At 38.6% G+C, this 15,316-nt stretch overlaps 1 protein-coding gene across 1 annotated transcript; it reads right to left on the bottom strand.

The window, feature by feature from the left end:
• Nucleotides 1-2,675: 2,675 nt before the first annotated feature.
• Nucleotides 2,676-13,679, bottom strand: LOC108574499. Its single transcript, XM_017937104.1, has 2 exons — nt 12,380-13,679; nt 2,676-2,734 (listed from the first exon to the last, which is right to left on the bottom strand). The coding sequence occupies exons 1-2, from the start codon at nt 13,677-13,679 to the stop codon at nt 2,676-2,678; spliced, it is 1,359 nt and encodes a 452-aa protein (XP_017792593.1).
• Nucleotides 13,680-15,316: the final 1,637 nt, after the last annotated feature.

The following is a 15,316-nucleotide window of genomic DNA, read 5'->3' as shown; positions in this document are numbered from 1 at the left end:
AAAATCTTGCCACACCTTCTAATTAATGACCCAACGTGCCTCGTCACGTACCCTTTTCTTCACCTGTGTGAAACTCTTTCCGAGAATATTCTGAACAAGCATCCATTAGCTCCCATAATTATCGGTACGTTTTCGAAAGGAACAATGAGAAATGCAAACTACATGGTTAATCATGAATTTCTATTTTTCCAGCTATTTCTCCGAATATTTTGATTTCTACCCTCTTATCAAATCAAATTTTGCAATATTCAGTGATTCCAAAACGCTACAACCATTTTTCAGTTTCTAAAAAACTTTCCGATGTCTTCTATTACACTAACTCACAATTACACCTATTATACCTATTAACTCGTCTCATTGCTATCATTAATTCATTTTTCTGATACCATACATTATCGTTAAACATAATGGAAGATTTTGCAGCGAAACGGTGTTCGTTTGAAAAGCTTTGATTGGAGGAGTTAACTTGATTGACACATTTCGCGAAATTCTTGTTTGATTATGCGATGGAAATGCTTGGAATAGAAATGGAATGTTCGAATATTTGAAAAACAACAATTTTCTTCATACCTTTGTAATTTTTAAAAACTTCAACATTCCTTCACACTTCCATCGCGAGTTCAAGCAAAAATTTCGCTAACTATGTGTATAATTAATCAAGCGAACCGCTCGAAAATTTAATAGAGGCACCCTATTAGGCTTCCGAAACGAGCATACGTCTCGCCGCTAAATCTTCAATTATACTTAACGCTAACGTATATACGCGTGTCAGGGGAACGAGGCTGCTCCAGCAGTTTAGCGTTAACTTAATTTTCAGAGTCGTTTAAAATCGCTAACCGTTGCCGGAAAGGGGACGAAAATAAGACGCGTCTCGAGCAATTGAATAGATCTGCGAGAACGCGTAACACTATAGCATAGTGTACCCACTCGGCCCACTCATCATCAACCTCCTCTCACACTTGGCTGCCATAATTCAGTATTCCACGGGATTAGACGCGTGTGCTTTTCGCGATTCCGTCGTTGTCGTCGCGACGCGACGCGCACCGTTCGACTAACCGAGTTTAACGTCGCCGTCCTCTCGCATCGACTCCCATTAATTATCATTTCTAAGACACGACCCCGTGGACCGGCATCATCTCCATGTATCACGCGCGATCTTGTACTTTCGTAAATCATATTTAATATGATCTCCGACCGTTCTTGATAATTCCACGACCGCAATCCGATATATTCTGAGTCGATCAACTCGCAATTTTATTGCACTTGAATTAGCCACCCGTCGTAACGAAAAAGAAAGACAAGAAGATATTCGTGTATAGGCTGGACCTGGAGGACGAGAGATAAAAAAGCGTCGTCTTGTACGAATAATGTAGTAGGTTTCGTTGGAAACGCACGGTGTATCGTGTTTTTCGGTTTCAATTTTTGTTACATTTTCTTGCCAATAACTCCGCATTATTTTGAGCGTTTCGTTTGAAATGTAGGTACGAAAGAAGCAATATAAATAATTTGCGATCGTGTATCTGAACAGTTAACGGATTCTTTTGTTATAAGAAAGAGTTATATATGTGTAATGTTGTTTATTTAAATAAAAATATATACTGGGAAATGTAATATATATTTGAACTGGTAATTTAAAAATGTCGAGTGAGATTTGTATCTGTGAATAAAATTGATGTCTAATCACACTCGACAAAGGAGTGCAAAGGGTTAATTTAGGTAAAATAATTTATGAAACTTCTATGACCCCCTATAACGCGGGAAATACAAATTAAGTTTCACGGACATTGCTTTTTGGGTCAAATTTAATTAACCTAAAATTACAAAATTGCAAATTCCGAATTTGTATGTGTTTTTGTTTTTTTGATCGCGTTATACAAGGTCCTACTGTGCATTGCTGTAGTTTACATAAATGTTCATATATTTAACGAATTTAAAATAAGGGATCCTACTTTCGTCATAATATTTAGTGTGCAGAATTGAAATTAATTCTAAGCAATGGAAAAGTAATTTTTAAATAGTTCTCATATATCCGCAGAAAATGTTTCAAAAATGTGTCACGCCAACTCTGTCCTAAACACCTCAAATATCTCCATTATTTCAAAAAATAAGCGAAAACATCGCGTATGAAAGTTGCACAATTGTAAGAAAGGCATGACACAAATTAAATTATATAAATAATAAATAATAAATAAATAACACAGTGATAATTGTTTCTTTGCAGGTGGAGGCGTACAGGAGATCTAGAGATTAATTTTCTTTTTTTAACAGAACGTTTTGAAATATTTCAAATTTCATGTTTTTCACCTTTCAAGCAAAATTAGAATATCCTATCTGCTTTGTAGGGGTCTAGAAACAGCCTAATTTATTTGTCTCGACTCTTTCACAGATAGTTTTAAATTATAAAACCTCATTTCTATCAGATGTTCAATAAATGTTAATTATGACAATTAAATTAAGGAGTTTTATGATTAAAAAAAAAGAAAGATTGACCTCCAGATCTTCCTTACACCTCTACCTGCAAAGGAACTATTGGCATTATGTTACGAGCCACTCAGAAGCCAAAATGATTAACTCCATTTTCTGATATTCTTCCAATTTCAGTATCAAAGCACATGCTTCATGCTTAACTCTTCATAAGTAAAACAAATTTAATAAATTTTATTTCGCAGAGTTAGTCACTTCGGCTTCTGAGTGGCTCTTACATAGGTATGCATTCCTTGCAACTGCATAACTTCTGTAAGCAACATTTACGCTTATTTCTTGAAATAGTGGAAATATTTGAAACAAATAGAATTGGTGTGACACCCTGTATACAAGCAAAGACATAATGCAGTTGCAAACGACGACCGATACAATATTAACAATTTATCAGCTGGACGTTTGGTGTTAATTAACGGAATGATGCTCAAGCTACGATTCAATTAGGTAGCGAGACGTGCCACAGGATAACGCAGACGCAAATATTCCGCGGACATTTAGTTAATGGTATTTATAAGGTTCGGTAAGCGTTCACATCGCGGCCAACTTACTGCGTATGTAAATAGTTACGCGAAATTAAGCATCATTAGGCATAGAATGCACGACTTGAGAGAGATAGCTCAATTTGGAAGTCCAGAAAAGTACCATTAAAACGATAACATCGGGAAAGTATTTCACGAGGTAAAACGTATCAGGATGAGAAACTCTGGAATTCGTGAAATTATGTTTGCCAAGAAACTCTAATGAATAAATGAATTAATTGGAAACTTTAATTGTTATCGTATGGTTGTATGCATCGTTCATTTTCGGATAAACTTTATCTTTCGTGTAAGTAGAAAATTTTATAAATAGTTTTATTTTACTTTTCAAGAAAACTGTTTCGTTGCTATTTTTGTTTCGTTCGTATTTAGAGGAATTAGTAATTATTTGTTTGTTAGTGTTTTTAAATTTTACTGAAACAACGTTGTTTACATATTATAAAATATTGCTAAATTATTAATTCTGTATTTTCTGAAATATCTGTAAACCATAGTGATTGACCAATTTATTATTCAAAAAGACTGAAATATGTTAAGAAAAAGTTACAGTTAATTGTGACGAAAACATGTCATTCAAGTACAATGTATACAAGTAATACGTATACATGTATACGAGCTAATGCTTTGCTACATACTACGAATGTAATTGAGCCACGTCAGAAGCATTTATCGCAGAATGTATTCTTAATGTATCTTAACTTTACTTGAAAGACATTTCCGCTAAAGACGCTTACGTGAATGACATTAACGTGAAAGATGAACCAGTTTGAAATGAATAAAACTAGTTTCGTATAATTTTCACACCATTCTGCTTCAGTGAAAGCATGTTAACTTCAGTTTAATAATGAGAAAAAAACTTTGATTAAATGCAATACTTATGATTTTTTAAATAATCCTCCAGAATATTTTCCAATTTATGCTATCATTTTACGCTACTACCAGATAAAAATACGATATTTTATAATAATTTCGCACGTTACCTTTAGAAGCTTCACACTTTTAACTTTACAGAAGTGTACGAAGGAAAACTAAAACGACCGACTAACCTAATCATATCATAACAATAACAGATAACCATTGTAAGATGACATCTCGCTGGCTGAGTAAGCTGAATACTAAAAGAATTTACGAAATGTTCATCTGTCAAAATTTCCACAAATTGTAAAGTCCGTAATAAAAATAAAAACAAAATTCTAATTTTTAAAAACGTGAAAAACGAAATTTACAATGACACAAAAATTTAAATTTTTCAATATGTAAATACCAACAATATGCAATTTGAAATATTATAAATCAAAGATTTAAGGCTTTCACGGCCCAGAGCATATTTATTAATATTGAGGCTTTCGGGTGTAGGTAAGCCTTTCCCTAAAAATCTTCTTAAAACATCATCAAAAATCTACTAAAAATCAAAAGGAAAGATCTTCGAAGAAATTCGAACACGCCAGTGAAAAAAAAAAAAAAAAAAAAAAAAAAAAAAAAAAAAAAAAAAAAAAAAAAAAAATAGAACTCCACTAGCAGCTTATGTAAACAATGTTCACGAATGTACAAGTAGCAGAGATTATCCACGAAATTCGTAAGCATCCCTAGGGCAATATAGGTTACGACCTCGCGATCCCTCCGGGTAGTTCCGTCTTTGCCTAATCATGCAACGTTCTCTCCAGCTGATAGCGACGTATCGGGGCCATTGGATCCCCTCAAAGCTTCCGTTATCACCGGCCCTCGTCGACTGATTCATTGCCCGGCCACTGCCTTCCCGTTTTTCTTCTTCCTTCTTTCGTCTTTGCTCTCTCAACGGTCGCGCAAACACACGCACGTTGCGAATAGAAAAATTCGATTGAACATCGGCCTTCTTCCGGAGGACAATTTATTCCGCGAATAGGTAAATTGCCAGTCAGATTTGAACGTGTTCACGTGTCTCGGTGATGATTTACGACCGAGAAAGTCTCGGCTGGTCAACAGATTACGATCGACAGCACAATGAGGCCTGCTACTGCTGTCCCTTTCGATCATTACGAGCATTTCCAAGGAAGCGACACGTGACTATTTTAAGCCACGTTTTGAGCAACAAATATCGCAGAGAGGGAAGTGGAGCTTTATGGGTGAATGAGTTGATTTAGAACTGTTCAGAACTGAATGGAATCAGTCTCGAAATGCGTGGGCTAAACATATTTAAATAGGTATGTAGTTAAGGGTGCAAATAGTGAAAATTCTTCTTGGGGAAAAATAAAAAGAGAATGTGTAAATAAAAAATTAATCGAGAAAATAAAAATATGTTAAAGTTTCATTTGAACAATTTCAATTGGAGTGCAAAGTGTTAAAAACCTGAAGAAAATGTGAGAAAGTAACGAAAAGAACTTGCTAAACGAAGTGAGTTGAAAAATGGAGTTTATAAAGTATCGAAATTTTGATTATACTTTAAGGTAGAAAATAAGTAGATCAAGAAATTCTGTAAATAAGAGATGCCAACGTGTTTAAGCTTGCACGTGAAATTCTTGAAAATCTTATCGTCAGTCGCCTAGAAATTTGCAGCTCGAAACAACAAAATAATCGGAAGTCTACGATTACCGCAGATGTTTCGCCGTCTCCGTAAAAAACAAGACCACGTACGCGCACGTTTTTTTTTGCTCAAAGATACCATTCGGTAAACAAAAAAAAAAAGAAAGAAAGGTAACTCGAATCTGTAGGTAAGTATACATCAAATCAATTAACATTTAAGTTAAAAAAGGAGTACTCGCTCGAGGCATCAAGATTGGCATTTCCGCCAGCGAGCGCTCGATCGCGATACCATTAAACTCATTTACATGGGATCATCCTGCGGAAGACAAAATAACAAATCTTCGCACGAGATTCCGCCAAATGAATTCCCCGATAATTAATCTTCCGGGATTCAATTCATCCGGATCGCTGTTTGAACTGGAAAGATTAATGTCGAATGATTTACCAACGATTTTCCTCTTTTCTCTCTCCTCTTCGAAAAGCAACATCTTAATTAAAACAATCTTGCCAGATCTCTGAACGACTGACAATGAGATTTTCAAGAATTTCACGCGGAACCTTGAACATTAAAGATCTCTTTCTTTCCACAAAATTTCTTAATCCACTTGTTCTCTGTCCGTTTTCTCCGAATAAAATCGAAATTACAATCGTTTCGTATGGAACATCTTTGTTACGACGATATTACATCACTGAGTAAAGAGTTCATTAATGGGATATAAATTAACAGAATGTCGAAACGTTCTTGTTTCAGCAGTTTCTCACAGCTTAAAGGAGCAAACTTCACGGCAATGAAATCGATTTTTCCCTCGATCCGTTGGATAATCACGGCGCGCCGTTTTCTTTCTGCTTTCCGCACCGCTTCGAATAATTGGCCCGCGATTAAGTCATTTGCAGACATCGTATTCTTGTAATTATTGTCGAACGTCGGTAACAGCGTAGGAGTAGAATGTCTAAGAATTCCACGTCGTTTTCATTCACTTGTTTATTCGATTTGCAACCAGTACCTAAATACCACCGTTTAAATAGTACTGTATACACTCAAACGAAAAATACTGAACTGACGCGGAAAGGCAAAACAAGTACATAAATACCCGTGTTTATCTCCCCTTATCTCCATCAGAATTGATTTTTATCTATATTTTTTTCCCGACCACCAAGCCTCTGTCCTACACTCCTTAGACCCTGTTTTTAAAAGCATTCTATGTATACGCATAACGACCTATACTCGTAACCGAAGAAAATTCTCGGCCAGGAGAACTTTTCAATGCGCCTTCCTGATTCACAGCTGAATTTAATTACACGCCACGAAGAGACCCATTCGAACCTAACTTTCCATGTCGCGTTTGGAGAAAGTTCTCAACCTTCGACGTGCGGAAAGAAAAAAAGAAAAAAGAAATCAGAGACATTGTCGAATGGCTGTGCAATTCGGAAAAGACTGGCGCGTTGTTCTAGGCGACTAAGCCGAAGAAAAATGCAATAGACTGACGCGCCTGGTGCAGATTATTGGAAATGGAACGGAAATGTATCGCAGCACCGAACGCGTAGTTAAACGGTCCCGCAACTTCGTACTCGTCCTATTCTGCTCTGGTTCTGCTTAGATTACGCGGCCACGTTGAATTCTTTCCACTAGCACCGTATCGATTTGGTTTAATCGTCGCGAGAATTATTATGTTACGCAACTGTGATTCCGCAAAACGACTTTTCGCTCGCAATTAAATCGCCTCGAAACGCGAGAAATTCCCTAGGAAGAAAGAGAGAGAGAGAGAGAGAGAGAGAGAGAGAGCGTCATCGGTCGCGAGAGGCAAACATGAATATTTATGAGCTGCATGGCTCATCCTCTCGTAACGATTTATTTTTCACCTGCAAATATTTATTAACGGGACACGCTTCGCGGCGTTTTCGCGAGAGTCACATTGGTTAATTGGTAGCTGAGAATATTTACATGATAGAACCTGGCAGACGACAATTAACGCACGATGTGAAACCTTGATTTTCACACAATTCAAAGCTGTTCGATGGAAATTAATTAGAACTGTCAGGGAACTATGTTTATAGGCCGTTTCGAAGGGTGGAATCGAGTTTTCAAGTATAGAAAAAGTATCGAGCAATCGAGTTATGTAACGTTTTAAAGTTACTTAAGCACTGTTATTAAGTTTATGTATAATGAAGAATGGCTTTTCGAAATGAAACTTTAGATACATTGTGTTTTTTTCCGAAGATGGTGTATTTAATTAAAATTATTTCTGCGTGATTCTATACACTTTCCCCGACGATTAACTAGTTTCGTTATTCTAAATATAGGAACAGGGTTGGTCGCGTAAAACAGGCCACCTAATTATCTTCTCTAGCTACGGTGGTACGAGAAAATTTTGATGCACAATTTAAATGGTTTCAAAGGGTGAATAAGATGGGAGATAAATTTTTTTTATTTTTGTCGTTATCTGTTTTTTCTTTTCTTTGCATGAATGTATATATGTATGATAATATGACCTGAAAATTACCTCGGACTCTAAAATTTTTAAAAATTTTTCTTACATCGTATTGAATCATTTAAATTACGTATAAAAATTTTCTCGTATCATCATAGCTAGGGAAGGTAATTAGATTGCCTGTTTTACATGGCCCATTCTATATAAAAATCATTAGTCTTTGAATTCGAAAATTCTTTAAACGCTACGTTTACAGTGTCTTCGTTTCAAAATATGTAATTTATTTGTTGAAAAAATTATTCAGATGTTTGAAGAAGTAGAAAGTGGGGAAAAAGTAGAGAAAAGTCCAGCTTAATGTTTTCAATCATTTCCCTTAAAACGTTATCATCAACGGCCCTATTTGGCCTTCCTCTTGTCTCATTTCCAAAGAAAAGTCACCAATTTCGAATTTTGCATACCAACGTTGAAATGTCCTAACACTTACATAACCTTCTTTAGATGCTAAATTTATATTTTCAACAGGTTTAACCGTACTGTTTCTAAATTTAAACATGTGCAAAAAACTGACGCGCGTATTCCCATTATTCATCACGTCAAATAATAACGTCCAAATGAATCATGAACGTCATTATGAATTTTTTTGCTATTTAATACACGAATTTCTTCTTCTTGTCTATTGTGTATACAAATTTACGATCGGACAAAATTGAATATATCAACCCGGCAATTTCAGCTGTTAAGAAAACGACAAACTTCACACTAAAATGTTGTGTTTTAGTGTTATTTGGTAATAATGGAATTGCCTTTTTCTTTAAATTTTCTATGGCTGAGTGAATATGTCAAAATTAGGGAAATAATCATTTCTGAGTTTTTTAACTCAGATCAAATTTTTTTAAATAGCAAGTTAAACAAAGAATATCTTCCTACCACTATATTTATTATTAGTATTATTAGTATTATTTAATACACTACCAATCGGTAAATCGACTAAGCAATCACACCAATTATTTGAAACAGCACAGTTGCATTTAGAATAAGATATTGTGTTCCACGTTTGAAAAATTGAAACGAAAAGAACGCTATAATTTCAGTGATACTAAACCTCATGATAAGCACTACAATTCAACAAGCCTAACGTGAACGAAAGTTGTAACAAAAGTTGTCGAAACAAAAGATTCAAATAAGAGATGTACTTTAAATCTTGTTTGATCGTTCATAGTGTAACAGAACGGTTACACGCACAAGTAAATCAAAATATAAAAGAGTTAAAAACAACACCGGAAGAGAGTCGAAAATAGAATAGTTAGTCACTGAGTCGAGCGGCGTGCGGTGTCTATTGGCAAGCTAGAAGTATTTTGGCAAGATATATACAAATCACAATTAAATCATTGACACAATGTTATTCTACCCAAACCACAACGAGCAAAGAAATGCGAATTCTAATTAACTGAAAAATCAGTCTCCTTCTCCCCTATAAATCTACATATAAACTCTCTAAACATAATACAAGCCTTTCAACCGAAATAGGTACCGACTTGTACGTTTTAATTGCATAATATCTTCATTTTACACGATTAAACGGTAGACGAATAGAGAGAGCTATTTTTACCCTTACCAGTTTATAATTAAACGGTATAAAAGCATTGTACAAGACATACGAGTGTCACTCAAATTCCGTTATTCTCGTGGTCTTACGTAAATCCTCAACGAGAGGAAATTGAAGTACGCAGCTTTCGTTCCGTCGTTAGGAAAGTTAAGCAAGTGTTTCGTGAAAGGGTACCGCTACAATTATCGGGAATAAGGCCAGGAATAATATAGAAACAGTGTTTCGCCGGCTCTATAGTTCTCCATCATTATTCTTTCAATTATTTTCCACTTCACCTTTATACCAACGTAATCGAATATTTGAATACTGTAATATTAATCCATTTTCATATTTTTTTTTTCCTAGTAAAATTGGATGGGTCCGTTTTTAATACTCTTGCATTGTGAAACAGTAAGTTTACGTTATTTTTAATGGTACGAAATATGAAAGTTTAATATTCAGATTTCGACCGAAAATTTCACAGATTCGCGTTAATAGTTGTTGGGAAGAAGCCAATCGAATAGAAGTATACTTACGTCCTCCGTTTCACGAAGATTAAGATCAGATAGATGCAGAAAGAAGTACAGACGCGTTTAGGCACTCATCCCCGTTTCAAAAAAGAAACTTTGATCCGTCGACGTGAATTTAGAGTCACCAACGACAGACTATCGAAGTTTCAAAGGTTAGCGTGGACTACTTAAGAAGAGGTACGTGTACTAGGCAGCGCATATTCTTGGATCAGCTCTCTCAGCCCAGTCACACCAGACCTGATCGCATTCTCTCGTTAATTTCGCCGATTCGATTCCGATCGCAAGACAAACACTTTCTTATCCGCACGATTTTTCGTTGATACTGCACTACAGTGCAACGCGTTTTCGGATATTTCGCTTTCTTTTACGCGAAATTAATTGTATTACAGTACTAATTTCGCGATAACATTAATTTTGTAAGTGAAATCGATCGTTAATTTCAATCGCCTGAAAACCCTGACAATAAACAATTGCTGGGTAGAAACATTTAAAGTGTCAACTCAAGTGTCTCCGTATTAAATATTTTTCTTCCAGCTTGAATTATTTATGCAAATTGACGTTAAGTGTAATCCTGACTACTCGAGGTGAGATGAAAAGAGCGGTCGAAATTACATCGAAAAGTTTTAATTGAAGTATATTTCATACCGATTCGATAATGTGAAAGTGTCTAAATACATATAGGCGGTAGTGTACATAGCACCATTTGCCTTTATTGATCAACTCTTACTTGCCTCATTTTGAAAATAAATAACGACGAGCAACAAGCACTTTCAGATTTCACAATTAGACTTTAATTAAACAGTTGAAAAGCGAGTAAAACTAAGGTGCACTGGTAAGGTGTAAAATAACGATTATAGAACGTCAAATAAATATTGAAATATTTTAATAATCTGTGTACTTGAAAATGTATTTTAAAATTGATTTTCTTGACCGATAAATTTGAAGGCAGTTAAGGATCGATCTTTATATTCCTATTACCTTACTTACACCTGTTAAATTATCTTTTTTTTTCTTAAAAAGTTTGATACATTTAATTCATATATTCACAACAAATTGCGCTTTTGCTATACGAGTTTCAATATTTATCTCAACAATTTTTTCCCAAGAACAGTTAAAATATATATAAAATTGTTAAACTTTCTAACACATTTTGACAAAGGTTAAAATGAACAATCATGTTTGACTCTATTCAATGCACGATAACTTATCTCGACCTAAGTTCGCAACTTCTGCATCCAACGATTCCACTAAAAGCCCTACGACCAAAAGCGTGCAGGACTACCAAATTTGTTAGCATGCTTATCTTCCCCTGCAGCGCAGGGAATGTCGGAATTCCAAGTTTCGATTCGTTTAGAATGCACAATCGAGATCTTCGACTATCGAATGTTCGAGTGGAATCTCGAAATAAGGTCAACGTCACCGATCAAGGCACGTTGGACCGTAGGAAATCTAATACCTCTGAATACCGAATCGAAGGGTTTGCTGGAGAATTGACGTCGATTGGAAACGAATTACCTGAACAGAATAGGTCACGTCCAAATAGACAAACTTAATCTAAAGAGTGTAAAATAACACGTCGATTCGAGTATTTCACGAAATTATTCAATTCACCCTCATAAATCACTAGCTAAATTAAGAATTAAGCAACGAAGGTGAAAGTATAAAAATGTCGTTAGAAAGTAAGTACCTTTTTAAAAATAGAATCATCTTAAATGTTCCATGTTATCTTTTCCAAAATTATTCGTACCTACTGTACGAACAAGTGAAAATTCTTGATACCTATCAAACTTATACTATTTTTTACTACTTTAACACGAAATCTTCCATCAATACCAACACAAAAACATCTTATTGCATTGAAAATTAACGATACGGTTAAATGTCAATTATCAACCGTAAAAATGGAATTTGTATTCTAAAGTAATGATTCAATATAAGGCTAAATGAAAAGTTTAGCAACGTCAACGATCGCGAATGGAATCAGACCAGCCCTCCATCAGCGTACAATTGGAACCGTACCAACTGGCGTTTACGATTAACTCTCTATCCGCAACACAGTATCAATTTCAGAAAAGCGTTTCCCTTGGCTTAGGAAATGATAGAAAGAAAGAAAAACGGACAAAGTTTCATCGATCTTCGATGAAACGTTCAGCCGCGGTATGCGGATGTACGATATGCTACATGTATGTATATGTATATAAAACGATCCGGTAAAAGTATGAACGGATCGAACGTTTCCAATTTGGAGAAGCGATGCGTGTGGTATCGGTGAATGATTTACGAGGTGATTAGAAAAAGAAATTGATTCGCTGTACTCACTGTAATCTGAAGTGTCGTCATTGGAACCGTTCACTGTGCCATCCGGCAGTATTTGTAGATGTCGATTCTTGATGTACATCTGGATTTTCCTGGAAGCGCCGGTGATGTGGGACAAATTGGCCGATCGTTCTGCCCTCACGCCGGCGTCACCCATTAAATCAACCGGTGCGGCACTCACTGCACTGATAACCGTGCCAATCGCCAACACACTCAACCCGGTCGTACTTGGTTTCGCACTACAGTTAAACACACTCGATTTACGAAGTCTACACTGTCCGAACGCGACGAGGAACAACAGTAAGGCTAACTGAATATACGTGGAACGGTTGTTAGAACACTCGCGTCTTTTCTTCCTCGTTCTGCGGCCACTACTCCTCGTTAAGGAGTCGTCGTGATCGAACAGAGGAAAGTCGGTCTGCCGATTGGTACTCGGCACAACCTTGGTAACGCGCCGCGACTCACTACCCCAGGAATTCGTCGCGTTCACTTCTTTCCACGTTTCGTCGGCCAAGGACGGAAGCGTGCTCGTGGGTACGAGCTTCTCGTATGTTGTCCGATCAGAACTCAAAGGGTCGCCCGACTGACTAGAGAACCGTGCTGCTGCCGACGCTGCCTTCCCTATTCGGACACGGTCCGCGACGTGAAACCGTGGCCAATTTCCAGCCGTCGTTGACAGCTCACTACGTTCAAAGCACCAGCTTCCTTCCTCTCCGTATCGTTGTCGATAATCACCTGTCCCGTTTTCGTGTTTCCTCGAAGGGACCGGTATCCTCGTGTCAAGCCCTCGATTCCCCTGGTACTCGTCCAACGAACTCTCCCCTGTTCGTCTCGATCGTGTCCGTGTTATCGTTGTATCTTGGTCGATCGACGATTGGTCAACGGTCGTGTCGTGAAGTCGCGATTCCGGTTGTTCCGGACGGGAAACATTCTGATGATAATCCAAGCTCTCGCACTGAATTGTACGCGACAACGCGTCATCGGGTTGTTGGTGAGTAGGAAAGTTGCTGAACGTGATACACGACTTGGTTCGACGGAATCCTCTGAATCCGGAACGCGCGGACGTGCCTCTGGTTCGACGAGAGGAGAAACCGGACCAACGATGGGACTTCAGGGCTCTGTCATCGAGAGATTCGTTTTCATCGATCCGCGGAAGTCGTCGTACGATGGACGTTCCAACAACTCTATTCTCTTGGCGCAAGGAAGACTCGGTGGAAGCTGACGCTACAATCGGTATCGGGCAGTCGGCACGGTAATCACAGTGCAGCACCGTTGGCCCGCCCGTGTCGATCTCAGCGGGCATGACGGTCTCATCCACACTCCTTTCCGAGCCCTCCTTCTTATCTACACGCCACTTCTTCCACGCTTTTATCTTAATATCTCTTTCACTTTCTCTGTTCTCGTTTCTTCTTCTCGCTGCTCGTTCACCTGTTTTTACCCCCCACCCCCCCTTTCTCTACCCTCTTCCTCCTTCTCTTCTTCTTCTTCTTCTTCTTCCTTCTTCTTCCTCTTCTTCTTCTCCCTCTCCTACTTCTCTTCCTTCGTCTTCTATCTCTGCTCAGTCTGTATTTTCCAATTTCTGCTCGTTCGTTTTTATCGTCGTCGTCGTTGTCGTTGTCGTCGTCGTTGTGTGGTTGTCGTTGATGTGCCGTTCGACCAGCTGGATCAAAACCATGGCACACGATTGGATCGGTCGTAAAGGCTGTCAGAAGAGCGGCAAGTCAGTTCTACGATGGAAGTCCACCTCATCCTCGGTTACTTTCGCCTCGGACACAAGCTCTGCTAGAGGAAGATTCTCGGCGAAGAGTGAGGATGCAGCAGCTGATCCGCCGTTATCGTCCATGTACCGGGTTTTCGATACTCTCGCATTATTGCGGACCGCCGTGGTAGCGGTTTTAGAGCACGGCTAACTCGAAATCTGAACGGACGAATCAAGGTGGTGTATCTGGTGAATGTGTAGCAGAAGATCGGTGACGCGCGCCAGTCAGAACGGCTTGTTCGCGAAGATAGGAAACCACGGAATTGGTTTACGAGGTAGCATCGAGGCGACGTGCGATGGATCCTGAATACAAATGACCGAGTGGATCGTCGAGGCTTCCTGTACCCGATATCGCCGAGGGTACTCGTTACACTGCGAATGATCCTGGCTAGAGATCGGCCAGCCAGACGATAACCGAACGAAAAGGCTACAACGACGGTGAATTAGCGACAAAGGAGGCGAAAGGATCGTTGCTCGCTCGTCTTTAATCGGTTTTGTCGAGGTACGCAGGTTGATGCTACCGATTACCTTCGTCGACCTCGCTCTATCCCTCTCTCTTAGTCCCTCTATCAATCGCAAGAACTTCCACCGACACGTTACTCGTACCGCCTTAACGGGTTTCTCTCTCTCTCTCTTTCTTTCTCCCTCCCTCTCTTCCAAGCACCGCCACCTCCTCTCTTTCTCCTTGTCTTTGTCTATATTACCGTTTCTCTTTCACTGACTGACCGCCCCCCTCCCCCCCGCCAACCGTGGGAGAGTGTATCCTTCCGGAGTCGTCAAGGGTCGAATCACGCGCGCAGTTCTTTTGCGGAATATTTTCGCGGGGAGATATCACACTGCCACACCACTTTACTTTATTCTTCTTTTCACCACTCTACGGAATCGGCGCGACGCGTATAATTAAGTTCGTAAAAGCTGGGCCCCCGGTGCACGCTGTGTACAGCGGAGAACACGGCCGGTGCGTGTTGCGTTCCCCACCAACACACGCACGCACGCACACAAACAAACAATACACACACACACATGCACGCACTCACGCACACACACACAGACGTTCGTTACACCGCGAGAAAACACCTAGCGAGACACGCTATTCACCGCGCGATCCTTCCTTCCACCGGCCCTGCTGATAAACAATCGGATAAGTGCGACACGGACGGATTGAGAAGAGAGAAAGAAAA

The sequence above is a fragment of the Habropoda laboriosa genome, unplaced genomic scaffold, assembly GCF_001263275.1.
Source record: "Habropoda laboriosa isolate 0110345459 unplaced genomic scaffold, ASM126327v1 scaffold193, whole genome shotgun sequence".
Classification (NCBI taxonomy): domain Eukaryota; kingdom Metazoa; phylum Arthropoda; class Insecta; order Hymenoptera; family Apidae; genus Habropoda; species Habropoda laboriosa.
This window is presented reverse-complemented; position numbering and strand designations above follow the sequence as displayed.